The 13,429-nt window shown below is 58.2% G+C and overlaps 5 protein-coding genes across 5 annotated transcripts; 1 reads left to right on the top strand and 4 right to left on the bottom strand.

The window, feature by feature from the left end:
* Positions 1–21: 21 nt before the first annotated feature.
* On the bottom strand, positions 22–974 carry SLS55_001487 (uncharacterized protein; the record flags this gene model as incomplete). Its single annotated transcript, XM_066772981.1, has 2 exons — positions 22–785; positions 968–974. 2 exons carry the CDS (start codon positions 972–974, stop codon positions 22–24), a joined length of 771 nt encoding a protein of 256 aa, XP_066635548.1.
* Positions 975–2,499: 1,525 nt separating this feature from the next.
* On the top strand, positions 2,500–3,629 carry SLS55_001486 (uncharacterized protein; the record flags this gene model as incomplete). The annotated part of the gene is made up of 3 exons (XM_066772980.1): positions 2,500–2,656; positions 2,706–3,324; positions 3,437–3,629. The coding sequence occupies 3 exons, from the start codon at positions 2,500–2,502 to the stop codon at positions 3,627–3,629; spliced, it is 969 nt and encodes a 322-aa protein (XP_066635547.1).
* A 1,007-nt stretch (positions 3,630–4,636) lies between these two features.
* Positions 4,637–7,348, bottom strand: SLS55_001485 (uncharacterized protein; the record flags this gene model as incomplete). The annotated part of the gene is made up of 4 exons (XM_066772979.1): positions 4,637–6,536; positions 6,591–6,871; positions 6,989–7,104; positions 7,234–7,348. The coding sequence occupies 4 exons, from the start codon at positions 7,346–7,348 to the stop codon at positions 4,637–4,639; spliced, it is 2,412 nt and encodes an 803-aa protein (XP_066635546.1).
* A 1,225-nt stretch (positions 7,349–8,573) lies between these two features.
* SLS55_001484 (uncharacterized protein) lies at positions 8,574–9,804 on the bottom strand (the record flags this gene model as incomplete). The annotated part of the gene is made up of 4 exons (XM_066772978.1): positions 8,574–9,084; positions 9,142–9,366; positions 9,493–9,561; positions 9,626–9,804. The coding sequence occupies 4 exons, from the start codon at positions 9,802–9,804 to the stop codon at positions 8,574–8,576; spliced, it is 984 nt and encodes a 327-aa protein (XP_066635545.1).
* Positions 9,805–11,408: 1,604 nt separating this feature from the next.
* Positions 11,409–13,266, bottom strand: BNA4 (kynurenine 3-monooxygenase, mitochondrial precursor; the record flags this gene model as incomplete). Its single annotated transcript, XM_066772977.1, has 3 exons — positions 11,409–12,680; positions 12,731–12,945; positions 13,158–13,266. 3 exons carry the CDS (start codon positions 13,264–13,266, stop codon positions 11,409–11,411), a joined length of 1,596 nt encoding a protein of 531 aa, XP_066635544.1.
* Positions 13,267–13,429: the final 163 nt, after the last annotated feature.

The following is a 13,429-nucleotide window of genomic DNA, read 5'->3' as shown; positions in this document are numbered from 1 at the left end:
GAAAACGCAAGAACAAACAAATCACGACCTCCCCTCAATAACAGCCGCCGCCCTCTCCAAAAAGCCATTAAAGTCCTTCACCCTGTCCAGCAAGCCGCCTCCAGGACCGACCGCACTAACGCCACTACTCAGGGCGTCTTCGATCTCCCACAAGGTTCCGACCTCTGGCCCTTCATCCTGGCGGTCCTCCCGCGCCGCCTTCTCTCTACCCCGCTGCACGGCGGTCTCGATGCCGTACAGCGCGTCGCTCAGCTCCTCGTCGCGCCGCCTCCTCGCCTCGGCCTCCATGTGCGCCTGGCGCACCGCATCCATCCGCAGCGCCACCTGCTCGCGCTCCCTGCGGATGGTCAGGAACTCCGAGCGCAGCGCCACCTTCTCCTTCGTCGCGGCCTTGAGCCGGGCGCGGAGGGCCTCGCCGGCGTCGACCGCCTCGGTGAGCTCGAAGAGACGGTCGGCCAGCTCCGTGGAGAAGGCTTGGACGGTGCCGGCGCGGCGCTTGAGTTCCGCGCGGCGGGCCTTGTCGGACGTGCCGATCTCGGCGGCCTGGCGGAGGAGGGAGTCGTTCATGCGGGCGGTGAGCTCCGACGTGACCTGGGCGAGGATGTCGACGGCGTTGACGGCGGGTAGGCGCGTATTGGCTACCGCGGAGGGTGTGGGGAGTTCAAGCTCGTCGATCTCGGAGGCTTCGTCGGTGGGCTTGCGGGGTGCCGATATCCGGTAGACAGTAACGGGAATACGAGGGCCTCTGTCAGCAGCGGCGGTGCTTCGACGAGGTCTCTTTTGTGCTGGACCAGCGGTGCTTGGCTGCGGCTTGCGTGTTCTTGGGGCTGCTGCTGTTTTTGATGGTCTGCCACGGGGCTTTGGCTGAGGTGGAGCATTGCTCGCTGAGATACCAGGGGTTGAGGTCCGTGATACAGTTTCATCTCCAGAAGAGGCAGCTTCCTGCTCGGACTGAGAAGAAACTGACTCTGCATCCTCCTCCTGAACGCGCTCAAGCTGCCGGCGAGAGGCGACTGGAGAAAGTTCATCCACAGAGAGATCATCCTCTTCTACTTCCTCATCCTCGGTCAAATCTTCGTGAACTGTCGCTGCTTGCGAGCTTCTTCGGATAGGCCTCTTTGCGGCAGTCTTGGATGGCTCGGCAACCGTGCTGTGAGGATCTTCAATGGACTTCCTTGGCCGGCCAGGGCGTTTAGAGGCGGGAGCGGGACTAGCTTCATCTTGGCCTACGAACAAGCCAGGGCTCGACGTCGTTCTAGCGCTACCGATATTTTTCAAGGAGCTCAGAGGCCTGCGCCCTGTCGACAACGTATGGTCCTCGTCGTTATCTTGTAACTCATCTTCTGCATCCGCTGCAATATTTATGGGAGTCGCATGAATGATTCCGCTTGTTCGTCGTGCCGATCCCACTTGTTCCTTCCCTGCGGATGCTTGATACTCTTCGTCGTTTTGCTCCAGCTCATCTTCCTGGCTTTCCGGGGCTTGCTGGACAGCACTTGGCCTCTTCCTCTTTCCTGTGACAGAGGGCGTAACAAACGTCTGGTCGTTTGAATGGCTCGGCGTCCTCGAACGTCGCTGCGTCCTTCCACTGGACCGGGCTGAGGAACTGGCCGGTGTGGCAGCTGGAGGCTGTTCCTTGGGTGTTTTACGGGCAGACAACTTCGCTGGCAGCGGAGCTGGAGATTTTCGAGATGAGCGCTGTGCGGGGAGTGCATTTGACGTACGCCGTGATGCAGCGGAGGCGGGAGTTTTGCGAGTTGAGCGTTGCGCTGGTAGAGGATCTGCTTTGGAAGCCGGTGTACGACGCGACGAGGGCTGAGGAGGCAACGCTTTCGGGGTTCGGCGAGAGGATGGTTGTGCCGGGAGAGGCGGAGCACCAAAGGTGAATCCAAAGTTCCCCACGGACAGACCGCTTGTGCTGCTGGCTGTAAGCGGGGCGCATCGGCGGCGGAAGAGGATGCGGCTTACCCGGCGCCGCGCTGGCGCATGCGGCGTCGTTCTTCGCGGTCTGCAATGGCTCAGTTAGACACGAAGCCCATCATGACTCGAGGGGCTTACCGTTTGGCGCCATGGCGGGGACGGAAGCTGATGTCGCGGGGAATAAGTCGTGTTCAGTCGCGTTCTAGGAGACGCGTCGAGGATGACGCGCTGTTTGGATGTCGGGGGAGAAGCTCCGACACTGCCAAGGCCGCCTGCTGCTCCGCTCCGCCCTCGCTGTTCTTTCCGCCCCGCGCTGAGTCACTCTCTCACAGGAATCAAGAGGACAAACAAGGCAGCCCGAAATGAGCAAGGATGCTATGTGTAATCTATGACATAAGTCGGCTGGGCAGATCCAGCACGTGGCGCGCGGTAGATCGACCCGGCGACGTCATGGTGTCGCGGGGTGATCTGCCTCCGCCGCCTTCTTCTTTCTCAACCCAAAGTCGGCCCGCATCTTTCGTCCACCACGACTGTCTCGCACCACTCCCGAGCTCTCTGATACCAGACACCCCTTTCATCATGGCCGACTACACCAAATACATCCTCAAAGTCACCGCGGGCCCGGACTACGACCCCAAAAACCACTCGGAAGTGCGCGTAAACACCGCCGACTCTGTTGAGATTTCCACCGAGCACCTCGACGCCAAGGTCTGGGTCCGCGTGAAGGACTACCGCGGTAAGCCGCTTCGCTTGTCTTCTCCTCAAGCTTGTGTACGCTGACCTAGCCCAAGGCCTGCCCCACGGTTCACCAGCGACGTCGCCCTACTTCGAGCACGCAAACCACACCGGCGATCGCTACGGCATAGCATACTCTTTCCGCCTCAAGAAAGATATCACTGGCGACAAGCTGGTCTTTGGAAATGACTTCGACCACCCCATCCGCGACCGCTTACCGTGGGGCTTCAGCACTGCCTTCAACTGGGTCAAGGGATGGGTTGACGCGACCATGGAAGGCGACGCATACGCCGACGAGCCCTACCTCTATTCTCCCATCTTGAGCTCCATGAACATACTACAGATCGGTGGTAAGGGCCAGAGCATCGATGCAGTCGCAGAAGGCGCTGGCGAGAAGACGGGCGAGGGCGACGAAGCCGCCACCATTTTCATCGAGGGCGCCCAGGCCGACGGCCAGGAAGTCCGTGAGAAGTCCGGCATGCCTGCCAACAACACGCAGAGGAAGAGACACTATCAGCAGCTGCAGCCCAGGCAAGACTTTGTGTTCGAGAAGGACCGCGCCTACGCTTGTGATTTTTTCAACGGCTACTTGGACTTCAACGAGTTTTCGCTCAAGCTTCCCATCCTCACCATTCCTGTCATCAAGTACTGGGACGGTCAGCCCCTTCGGTATGCTCATGCACTGTTTTCTAGTAATTTGTTTCCGCGTTCCAATCAAACCCGCTTGCTTGGTCTTTTGCTCCAACAGTTTATCTGACTGACAAAGTACGCACACTCTTAGATATGTCCTGAGGAACCTGGAGACGAAAGAAGTTTACTTTGTCATCCTCTTCTCCTTGGTTCCTGTCGAGCAAGTTAACACCGAGAATGCCGGTGAGACAACGGGCTCGAAGCAGGAAGCACAGGAGAAGGCGGAAAAGGACAAGAGTAACGAGCAGACCCAGACCAAGTCCTCGAACGATGATCTGGACTAGAACTCGACTGCTCGATGTTCTTGCAGTGGGTTTACGAGACGTTTGACCCTTTCCCAATCTGTCTTGTCAGAGATATTGCACTTTGCTTTCGTGGGTAGTTGGAGTACTACGTCTGATTCTTATGCATTTTCGTACCTCATCTACATCGGGAAAGCCACCCCAACTACCCATGCAGAAAGGGTGACGTCTTTCGCGGGACAGGGAAGAAGAACTACCCTTCAACTCACTGTGACCTTGAGCTGAGACAGGGTTCGACGGGTTCGTGGGAGGTCTTTGTGAGAGAAGCGGAAGAGAATACCGTCGAAGAAAGCAAGAAGTATTTCGCGACCAGGTGTATCGACTGCAGACGACCAAGAACACCCGACGATGGTCCACCTCAGCAACCGCACGCCTCTCACCCGAACAGGCAGCTCTGGAAGATCCTGGCCCGAGCCTAGGTGGGAACAGCGAGGACTGGAGAAAGCCGAAAACACAGGGAAGCGACATCGGGCTTTATTTTGATACAACCGCAGGGATAGAACGTGATACGGACAGCAACATGGGACAACGGGAAGAGATTCACCATGAAGGTGGTCTAAGATGTGTAGACATGCAAACGGGCCCACATTGGAAGGAAGACCCCTTTTAGACCGTTTGGTCAGGATAGACAGAACGTAGAGTAGAATCCCCAACGCATAACGAGCAACTGTGCTGCTTTCAAACTCGACCTCCGCCCATGGACTCGTCAGTGGCCTGTATCACGAACAAAGCAAGGAACCAAGCAGTCCACTGTGCAGCTCGAGAAGGTTATAAGAATGAGAAATTACACGACTAGCTATTATGCTTGCCCATCCATCATACAAGAGGTAAAAACCCGGAAGAAAAGAGTATATACAAATACATCATCATCATCATCTACATCGTTCGTTCAGAATCGTCATCATCAACAACCCCCCTTTCCTCCCCTCAAACCACATCTCTCTCTCTCCCTCCCCCCACCCAAACCAACAAACCACACACCCAAAAACCTACGCCAACACCGCGCTCAGCGGCCTATCCAGCACATCAAAACCAACCTGGACCTCGATGGGTGCGGCGGCGGGCACGCGCCACTGCTGGGCGGCGACGTCCCAATAGCTGACGTCGCGGCGGCGCAGCTCGAAGCCGACGGCCTTGCTCTCGCCGGGGGCCAGCCAGACGCGGTCGAAGCCGCGCAGCTGCCAGGCGGGGGTGCCGGCGGGGGCGCCGGCGGCGAGCAGGTTGGCGTACAGCTGCGGCACGGCGGCGCCCGCGACGCGGCCCGTGTTGGCGACGGTCGCGTTGGCGACGAAGACGGTTTGCCACAGGTCGGCGTTGCCGCCGGGGAGGGTGGGGGCGTCGGCGGAGGGGGTGGTGCCGGCGATGGATGATGATGACGATACCGACGAGACGGTGAGGTTGGAGACGGAGAAGGTGGTGTAGGAGAGGCCGTGGCCGAAGGGGTAGAGGATGTTGGAGGTCGTGTTGGAGGCGACGTAGTACTTGTAGTCGATCATGTTGCCCTCGGTGAAGTCGGCCTGCCAGGCGTCCGGGTCCGTCGTCTCGACGAGGGCGGTCGAGTTGACGAGCGTCTTGGGGAAGACGGTGTCGGAGACGGGGATGGTGTAGGGGAGATGGCCCGACGGATTTGTGGCGCCCCAGAGCACATCGACGAGCGAGTTGCCCGCCTCCTGGCCCGGGAAGTGCGCCTCGATGATTGCCGTGACGTTGGGGTTGGAGGCGAAGGTGAAGAGCGTGGGGCCCGTGCCGTAGTGGACGACGATGGTGTTGTTGCAGCTTGCGGCAACCGTGTTCACGACGCCCGTGCCGTTGTAGCTTGGGTAAAGGCTCTGGCGGTCAAAGCCTTCGGTCGCCCAGGATTTGATGAAGACGAGGCAGACGTCGGGGTTGGGGAAGATGGAGTCGATGCCGTAGTTGGTGATGGCCTCATTTTCGAGAATGTACTGCAGGAAAGAGCCGTCCTCCTTGGCCTTGGCCTTGATGGCCTCGAGAGGAGTGACCAGGTAGGGGAAGCGACCAGTTCCGCTACCACCGCCAGAAGCGATCGTGCCATACTCGGCATCGGCTTCCTTGAACGGGCTGCCGCCAACGAGAGAGTAAAGACCCTCGGCGTATTCACCAGCCGCGTTACCGAATACAGCAATGTTCTTGGGAGCGCTCAAGGGAAGAGCGCCGTCGGTGTTCTTGAGCAAGATGGTGCCGTTGGCAGCAGACTCGCGGATGAATTGAGCGGTCTCGTCGCTACGGAGGTCGGCGACCTCATCTTCAGTGCCGACCTGGAAGTTGTAGAGCCAAGTCGACTCAGCCTTGCCGTTCAGGATGCTGGAATAAGCATCGACCTTGGGGAAGTCCTGGTCCTGGCCAAGGTGGAAGTACGGGGTGAGAACTCGGAGGATCATGTCATCGATTCTGCTTTCCGGGATGGTGCCATTGTTGACAGCAAGAGTTGCGTTCTCGCCCCAGTATGAGGGAGACGGGGCAGAGAAACCGATGCCACCGGGCATATTCATATCCAAGCCGGACTCGATCGTGGCAACGCCAGAGTGAACCGCGCCCCAGTCAGACATGACAAAGCCTTGGAAGTTGAGCTCTGTCTTCAGGAGGCCATTCAGAGCCTTGGAATTCTGGCAGCCGTAGGAGCCGTTCAGGCGGTTGTAGCTGCACATGACAGCAGCGGTTCCAGCATGTACTGCATCGGCGAACGGCCAAAGGTAGCTCTCGTGCATCGTCTTGTCATCGATGTTGGCTGAGAGAGACATGATGGTCGTGCCATCAGCAGCCGTGCTCGGGTTGCGCTGGGTGTCTTGCTCATTGCCGATGAAGTGCTTCGTAGTGGCCTGTACACCGGCATCCTGTATACCCATAACACTCTCCGCAACGCCGATTCCGCTTAAAAGACGATGTCAGTTTGCGTGCCAGCTAGAAGAAGTGGACATGAATTACCTCAAGTATGGTTCAGGCGAGAATCCCTCCCAGTTACGGCCTCCGTAGGGATCTCTGCCCAGAGGACCTACAACTGGTGTGAGGGCAATTTGGGAGCCCTTGGCCTTGAATTCTTTGCCCATGTAGTGGCTACGCTGGTAGAAAGCGTTGCGATCCCACGTGGATGCCACACTCACGCCAGCAGGGTACACGTTGGCGTACACTGCCTGCCTGATGGCCAAGGGACCATCCTGAAGGCACAAGCCGGTAAAGTTCAGCCGTTCAACCGGCGCGATCATACCCTGCAATGAGTCAGCAACAGTTGCTTTATGGTACTATCGTCTCCAAGGCCATCTATTTGTGGGGGGGTCCCAGCAAAATTTCGACAGCTCTGGAAGTGAATTGGACAAGAGACTTACAGCACACGGACCAGTAGTACCAGTGACCAAGGAGACCTTCTCTTCCAGGGTCAGCTCGGCAAGGAAGTCCTTTGCCTTGTCGAACGCATCTTCCCAGCCTACACCAGTGGCATTTGCTAAGAAGGGTCAGTAGGTACTCATCTCACAGTTCGATTGACTGCAACACGTGGTACTACTCCAACTGGGGAGGAAGACAATTTGGAGAAGGAAATTGCCGTGCTAGAACAGAAGCTGGAAAGACTCACGTGAAGGCAGGATGGCCGGGCTGGTGGTGAACAGAGAGTGATCCCAGGCGAATGCCGGAGACACCAGAGAAGCGGCAACGCCGAGCAGAGCCAGAAAGTTAATCGCGGAAGCCATGGCGAAGGGGTTTGACCAGCTTTGACGGTGCTCGACATTGCGGACGGTGCCAGCCGTTTTATACGAAATCCAGCCTGTCCTGCCTCCGCGCGAACAGTTCCGAGTCGTACCTCCTCACGACATCGGAAGGCAACAGCAGCGCCGGCAGATCAACGGCAGTGCGTACGCAGTATCAATGCAGCAACTCCCGCCGAGCTGGATGGCGTGCATGGTGCCGGCGCCGGTGAGAGTGTGGCGCGCAAAAGGCCCTCTATGGGCGTGTCCGCCAGCCACGGGCGGGATGGGGTGCTTGGCGGGCGCCATGTGACGAGTGACGGTGAAGAAAATTGCGGTAGAAGCACGCGCCGAGGTGCTGAAGGCGCTGTGGATCCATGTTACTACCCCGGCCAGGGTTGCGGCCCGGGAGCACCGCGGCTCGGCGTGGGCATGCCTTGTTCGGGCTAGCCCCCCGCATTTAGTTTCTTGGAATCTGGAGAACAGGGGGAGAAAATGGAGAAGCGGCAGGGGTGATTTGCCGACATGAACCCCACACGCTGACTCCAGCACGGTGAAAGCCGAGCGCTCACGTTGCTCACTGCCGAATCGTCAGTCCACGACCACCCTAGCGTCTCCCTACGCCGCCTCGCCGCGGTCCACGAGATGCGGCTCAGCGGCCGTCCAGCAGCGAACGGAGCGTTTGGAAATGCTTGTCAGTGTTTAGGCTGCGTGCCGTTCGGCGGGCCATCTCACCCCTCCCCATGCCGACGCTATTCCCGGACGCCTCCGCCTGGGACGCACCCCAGACTCGTCTCTTACCGCGACCCAACGACCGGGAATCCGTTCGCGGGGTGCCGAAGTTTCGCCAGATGGTGTGCATGCTGTCGTCAGTGCGCTCTCGAGATGTCACCCTCCAGCTTGCACATGGGCGCGGGTCGCCTGAGCCGTGCCGTCATTGGCAGAAATTTCGGATTTATTGGCGGGACTCTAAGTCGGGTTCTGCCTTTGCCGAAAGACTTCTCCGGCCTCTACTGCCGCACACGCGCTGCCCACCATGTAGCCCCTCGGGGCTCGGGGTAAGCTGAACCGCCACGCCCGTTGCGGCTAAGGAAGCCCGCTGAGATCTCTTGCCCCGGCATAATGGCGCATCAGCTGGATAGACGATGAGCCTTTCACGTAACAGCCCCGGCCAGACGACAAGCCGAAGTTCTCTCGCCCCACACTTCTCCAAGCCACCTCCGACTTCTCCTTAGAGCACGGCCAGCGCACTGCAGTAGCTCACGGAACTGTCCTTGGGGCTGACGCAGTCGCTGCTTCTCTCGTACCTGACGAACCGGAACTTGCCCTTTTCTCCGTCGAGAGACAGTGTTTCGATCGCCGCCATGACCACTCCAATTGGGTGTCTTCCGCAAACCGTGTTGCCCGTCTCTTCGAGAATGTCGAGGAACTGCTGGTGCTTCTTCGTCTCCACGCCATCCATACAGTACCCGTCTACGGCCGCAATGCTTTCATGGATAGCGGGCTTGGACGGCGCTTTCTCGTAAAGCCCCAGCATGCGAGCTTCTCCCGGCGCCTTCTCGTAGTAGGTGTACTGGAATCGGTCTCCCCAGTGACAGAAGTCAGAGGAGACGATGAACACCGACGTCGGATCTGCAAGGTACGGAGCTAGGATCTGGCCGAACTGGCGTTCTGCTGCGGCTGAAGTGGCGCCCACGAGGATAGGCACGAGGGGCGGGAACTCGGAGGGGTCGGAGAATTGCCTACGCGTCGTGGCAGCTGAGCAACGAGGCCCTGGAAGCTCTTTTACAGGAACTTACCGAGAGAGGACCTTGTAGATGTACGGAAGATGCATCTCCAGGCTATGTTCATTCTCATCTTGATGCTGCCGCATGGTATCGAACTTCCCGCTCTTGCGCAGCTCGGCAATGGTTGCCTTGTCGATTTGCAGGTCGCCCAACGGCGTCTCATAGGCGTCGCATTTGGTTAGGGCGCAGCCGCTGAGGTAGTAGTGGTGGGACGGGCCGAGGAGAAAGACGCGCTTCCTGTGTCGCGTGAGCTACTCGTACCGTAAAAGGTCTCGTACTCGTGTCGCTGCCCCTGTGGTATGAATGGCGTGACAAACTGAGGGCGTGGTTACATATTTGCGAACACTGCTTGGTAACACTTACGCTTGGGACAGATCCAGAGCCTTGTAGGCCCATGCGGCTGCAGGGCCAGAATAAGCGTATCCAGCATGCCTACAGATCCCACATGAGCCACGCCGTTGTTATTGACCTTTGACGCTGCCATTTCTCAACCTACGGCGCAATGATGGCCCTCGCGCCGGAGGAAGGGATGTCGATCAGCTCATTCTGCGAACCGGGACGGATGCCGGGGGTACTGGCAGGCACAGCGTCCAGCCACTGGTCAAGCTGGGTGGAGAGCTGGCTCTTGTTCGCGGAGTACCAGGAGCCGGCGTGGCTAGCTTCGCGGACAGACATTTTGCGGACAGGTTGCTGATCGGACGAGAGCCTTCGCGGACGGCGAAAGCAAGCTAGCTGGCTGAGGAGCTTGAGAATGATGGGCTGTCGGAGTAGGTCAACGGAGAGCACGGGGAGAAGCTTGATCAGATCACGGAGACGGTGAAGAGGGCAGAAGTTTCAGCGCAATCGTGAAGGCAATGTATTCGGAAATCCAAGCACAGGTTGGGGAAGGTTGATTCGGGATGCCGATGTTGGACTCGATGCGGGACGGGAAGCTGCGGACGGTGACCTCAGCCCCGCGCATCGGCGGTTCGGCGTTTGACTGCGCGTTTCACCAGGGCACGTCACTGACGCGCTTTTCGCGTTCGCGCACGCGCCTTGAGTGCTCCTCTCTATCCGTGCTCAGCTCAGCCTCACATTCCCATTCACCACGCCTCAACTTCGCCGCCATCTCCACGCAGATATACACCCGCCATCGTTCCAATTGTAGCTTCTATCCATCGATTCCAGCAATTCCGAAATGTCCTTCAAGCGCAAGCGCTCCGACTCCACCTCCTCGCCGGCTTCGACCTCCAGCCTTTTCTCGCGATCTTCCGTGAGCCCATCTCCTCCATCCCACCACCCCAGCAACACCATGCAGCTGGACGTTCCCACCCAGGCCTATCCATCACCTGCTCATTCATGGGTGTGGCAGCCGCGGAGCGAGGCCAGCAACGACAGCGGGCGGACCCTGAAGCGATTCCGAGACAACCGACCCGACGAGCGCCTCATCCACGGTACGGAGCCACAGTGCCCCCCCAACACTGCACTCGATATGCAGCGCTAACAGCATCTCGACAGAATCCACATTGAGGAGGCTGTACAGCGCGCAGCGCGAGCAGCCGCACGCCTCGCCCATCCCTTCCCAGGACCCTGCAGCAGCAGCAGCCGCTGCCACCTCCGCCGTACCTGCGTCTCAGCAGCCCGCCGTGCAGAAGTCCACTCTACACAAGTTCTGGAATATTTCTCAAGCGCCGGCGCAGCCGCCCGCGACCTCGTTGCCGGCTGCGTCCAATGGCGTTCAAGGTGCGCGTTGTGAGGACTGCGATGCCAGCCTTGTGCCTGAAGACGGCATGGACATTGATATGGACATGGACGGCTGCGGGTCGTCGCAGCGGTTTGCGTGTAGTAGTTGCGGGCGAATCGTCTGCGGGACGTGCTCGATATCTCGCGATGTGAGAAGTTGTCTGAACTGTGCTATGACATGAGCTGTTGTTGGGTATTTCTAAACGATTCTCCCAGCCAAGAGTGCCCCGGTGTCAGGAGGGCCTCTGCATGTGGGGAAGCTGTAAATTTTTCATGTATAAATTTCGGATTGTCAGCGAGCAGCTGCTACTAACGGCGTTCTGGGGGCATTTTGGGGCTTACAGAGGCTGTGGCGTTCAATGGGGTGTAAGGATTGGATACTGCAAGCACTTTGGATCTTGTAGCATCTTCGAAAATATTCACACATATTGGTTCTCGGTTCTGGATCAAGATGCATATCTGAGGAAGGAAAACGTATGAAACGGAAAACGTTGTTTCGACCTCTAATGTATCGCACAGTCTCCGCGTTGCTACGAGATCGTACCCTTCCACGTTCTCTACATGAACTTCCTAGCGCTCTGCTTGATGCTTCTTCCCAGCCAAATAGCGGCGTTCTTCGAGCTGCTATCAACCCTGTTCATCCTCCACGCCATCCACGCGACCCAGCCCACGGTTCCAACGAGTGCACTCGTCATCCCCGCCAACAGCACCTTTCCTTGTTTCTCCACCACTTTCTCCACCACCGAGTACCGCTCGTTCCCGAAGCTGACGCGCGAATACTGCGTCGCGATACCCGAGCTGGGGAGCCACACGCTCAACCACTCCTCGACCGCCTTCCGCACGCGGTAAACCGGCGACTTGACGTCCGACCGCATCTCCTGGTAGTTCCTCAGCGCAAGGTCGTTGATGGAGTGCGCGTCCGGGCGGCGGAAGCGCGAGTACTCCTCCAGCGCCCTGGCGCGCTGCTTCGCGCGCTCCTCGGCGTCGCTGTTGACGAGCACGTACTGGCTGTCCTCAATCTTTGCCGCCTGCTGCGGCGACGACGGCGTGGGCGCGGGCGGCACGAAGCGGTCGAGCCAGTCGTACAGCGTCCGCACGTCCTCGAGGCCTGCGTTCATGCCCTGCCCGTAGAACGGGACCATGGCGTGCGCCGCGTCGCCGACGATGACGGCCGAGCTGCCGAAGTGGTAGGGCGCGCATTTGATGCTGATGAGCGGCAGGTGCGGGTTCTCGAGGTACTGGCGCTGCAGGTCCTCGGCCGAGATGAGATCCGGCACGACGCCGGGGAAGTGTGCTTGGAAGAAGGGCACCAGACGGTTCCGAGGGTCGACATTGATCTCGGCGATGCGGTCGGCCGGGAGGAAGAGGGTTGATGTGAAGGATTTGTCCAGCGAGGGGATGGCAATGAACATGAACTCGCCGCCAGGCCAGATGTGCAGATGGTTGGGGGAGATTCTGAAGCCGTCGTATGTGGAGGCGTGCGAGGTGTCGGGTTTGATGTGGAATTCGCACCAGAGGGTGTCAATGTATTCTTGCGTATAGTCCATGCGTGTGAATTTCATCATATGGTATCGGACGGCAGAATGAGCGCCGTCGGCGCCAATCATGAAGTCAAACTTGATCTCGATTTCCCGGTGGCCGGACGCTGTCGTAGGACCCTTGAAGGGATCTGATTGGTCTTTCTTCGTCATATCTTCGAACCAAGCGACGTTGTCCTTGAAGTCTGCGCCGACTAGCTTGTGGTTAAACAATAGCTTCACATTGGGCATGTTCTCAAGCTCATCCAAAAGGCGCTTGTTCAGGTTGTGGCGGTCGACTGCCAATATGGCCTGCAGGGTCATTAGCTAATGCTCAACGGAGCGGTCGATTGCTAACTCACTCGGCCATGTATATCGTAAGCCTGCGATTCCTCGTAATGCTCTCCGTTTTTGCTGCCATGAATCATGCGTCCATACATGGGAATCGTCTCACTCAAGACTAGATCGATCAAACCGGGGCGATTGAGCAATCGCATAGAATTGATGCCCCGCTCGGAAAGGGCCAGGTTGATGGATTTTGTGAAATTGAGCGGTATTGTCGAGGGATCTCGTAGATCTGCACATTTCCATGGTGAGAATCACTGAATGATGAGTGAAGATAGGATTGTGCAAGTACAGGTGCAGCGAACATGACTCGAGCGGCTGAAAATTCATGACGTGCCACTTCCTCGACACGAAGAAGGGCAAGGTGGAGGAATTGCAAAGCACGCGTCTCATGAGGGCACCCCAAGCAACGAACCAATAGCATCAGTAGGAAAGAAAGCGTACCTCCTCTCAGCTCATAGACCTCCACTTCGTCGCCCCTCTGTGCCGCATAAAGAGCGGCGAGGGCGCCGACAGGGCCCGCTCCGACGACCACTGTTCGTTGGGTGACCATGTTCCTGTCGTGCAGGGCTTCAGAAAAGAGGACGGTGACAAGGGAGAATATCCGTCACCTGAGAAATGAGGTGATGAGGTAAGGGAAGGCTGGATGACTATTCCGGACGACCGCGGCTAAATCATTCCAAGGGTCTGCTTTTTAGTGGTTGCCGATTTGATTG

Source organism: Diplodia seriata (genome assembly GCF_021436955.1).
Source record: "Diplodia seriata strain FDS-637 chromosome Unknown scaffold_2, whole genome shotgun sequence".
Classification (NCBI taxonomy): Eukaryota; Fungi; Ascomycota; class Dothideomycetes; order Botryosphaeriales; family Botryosphaeriaceae; genus Diplodia; species Diplodia seriata.
Note: the sequence above shows the minus strand (reverse complement) of the source record. Positions and strands in the feature narration are given on the sequence as shown.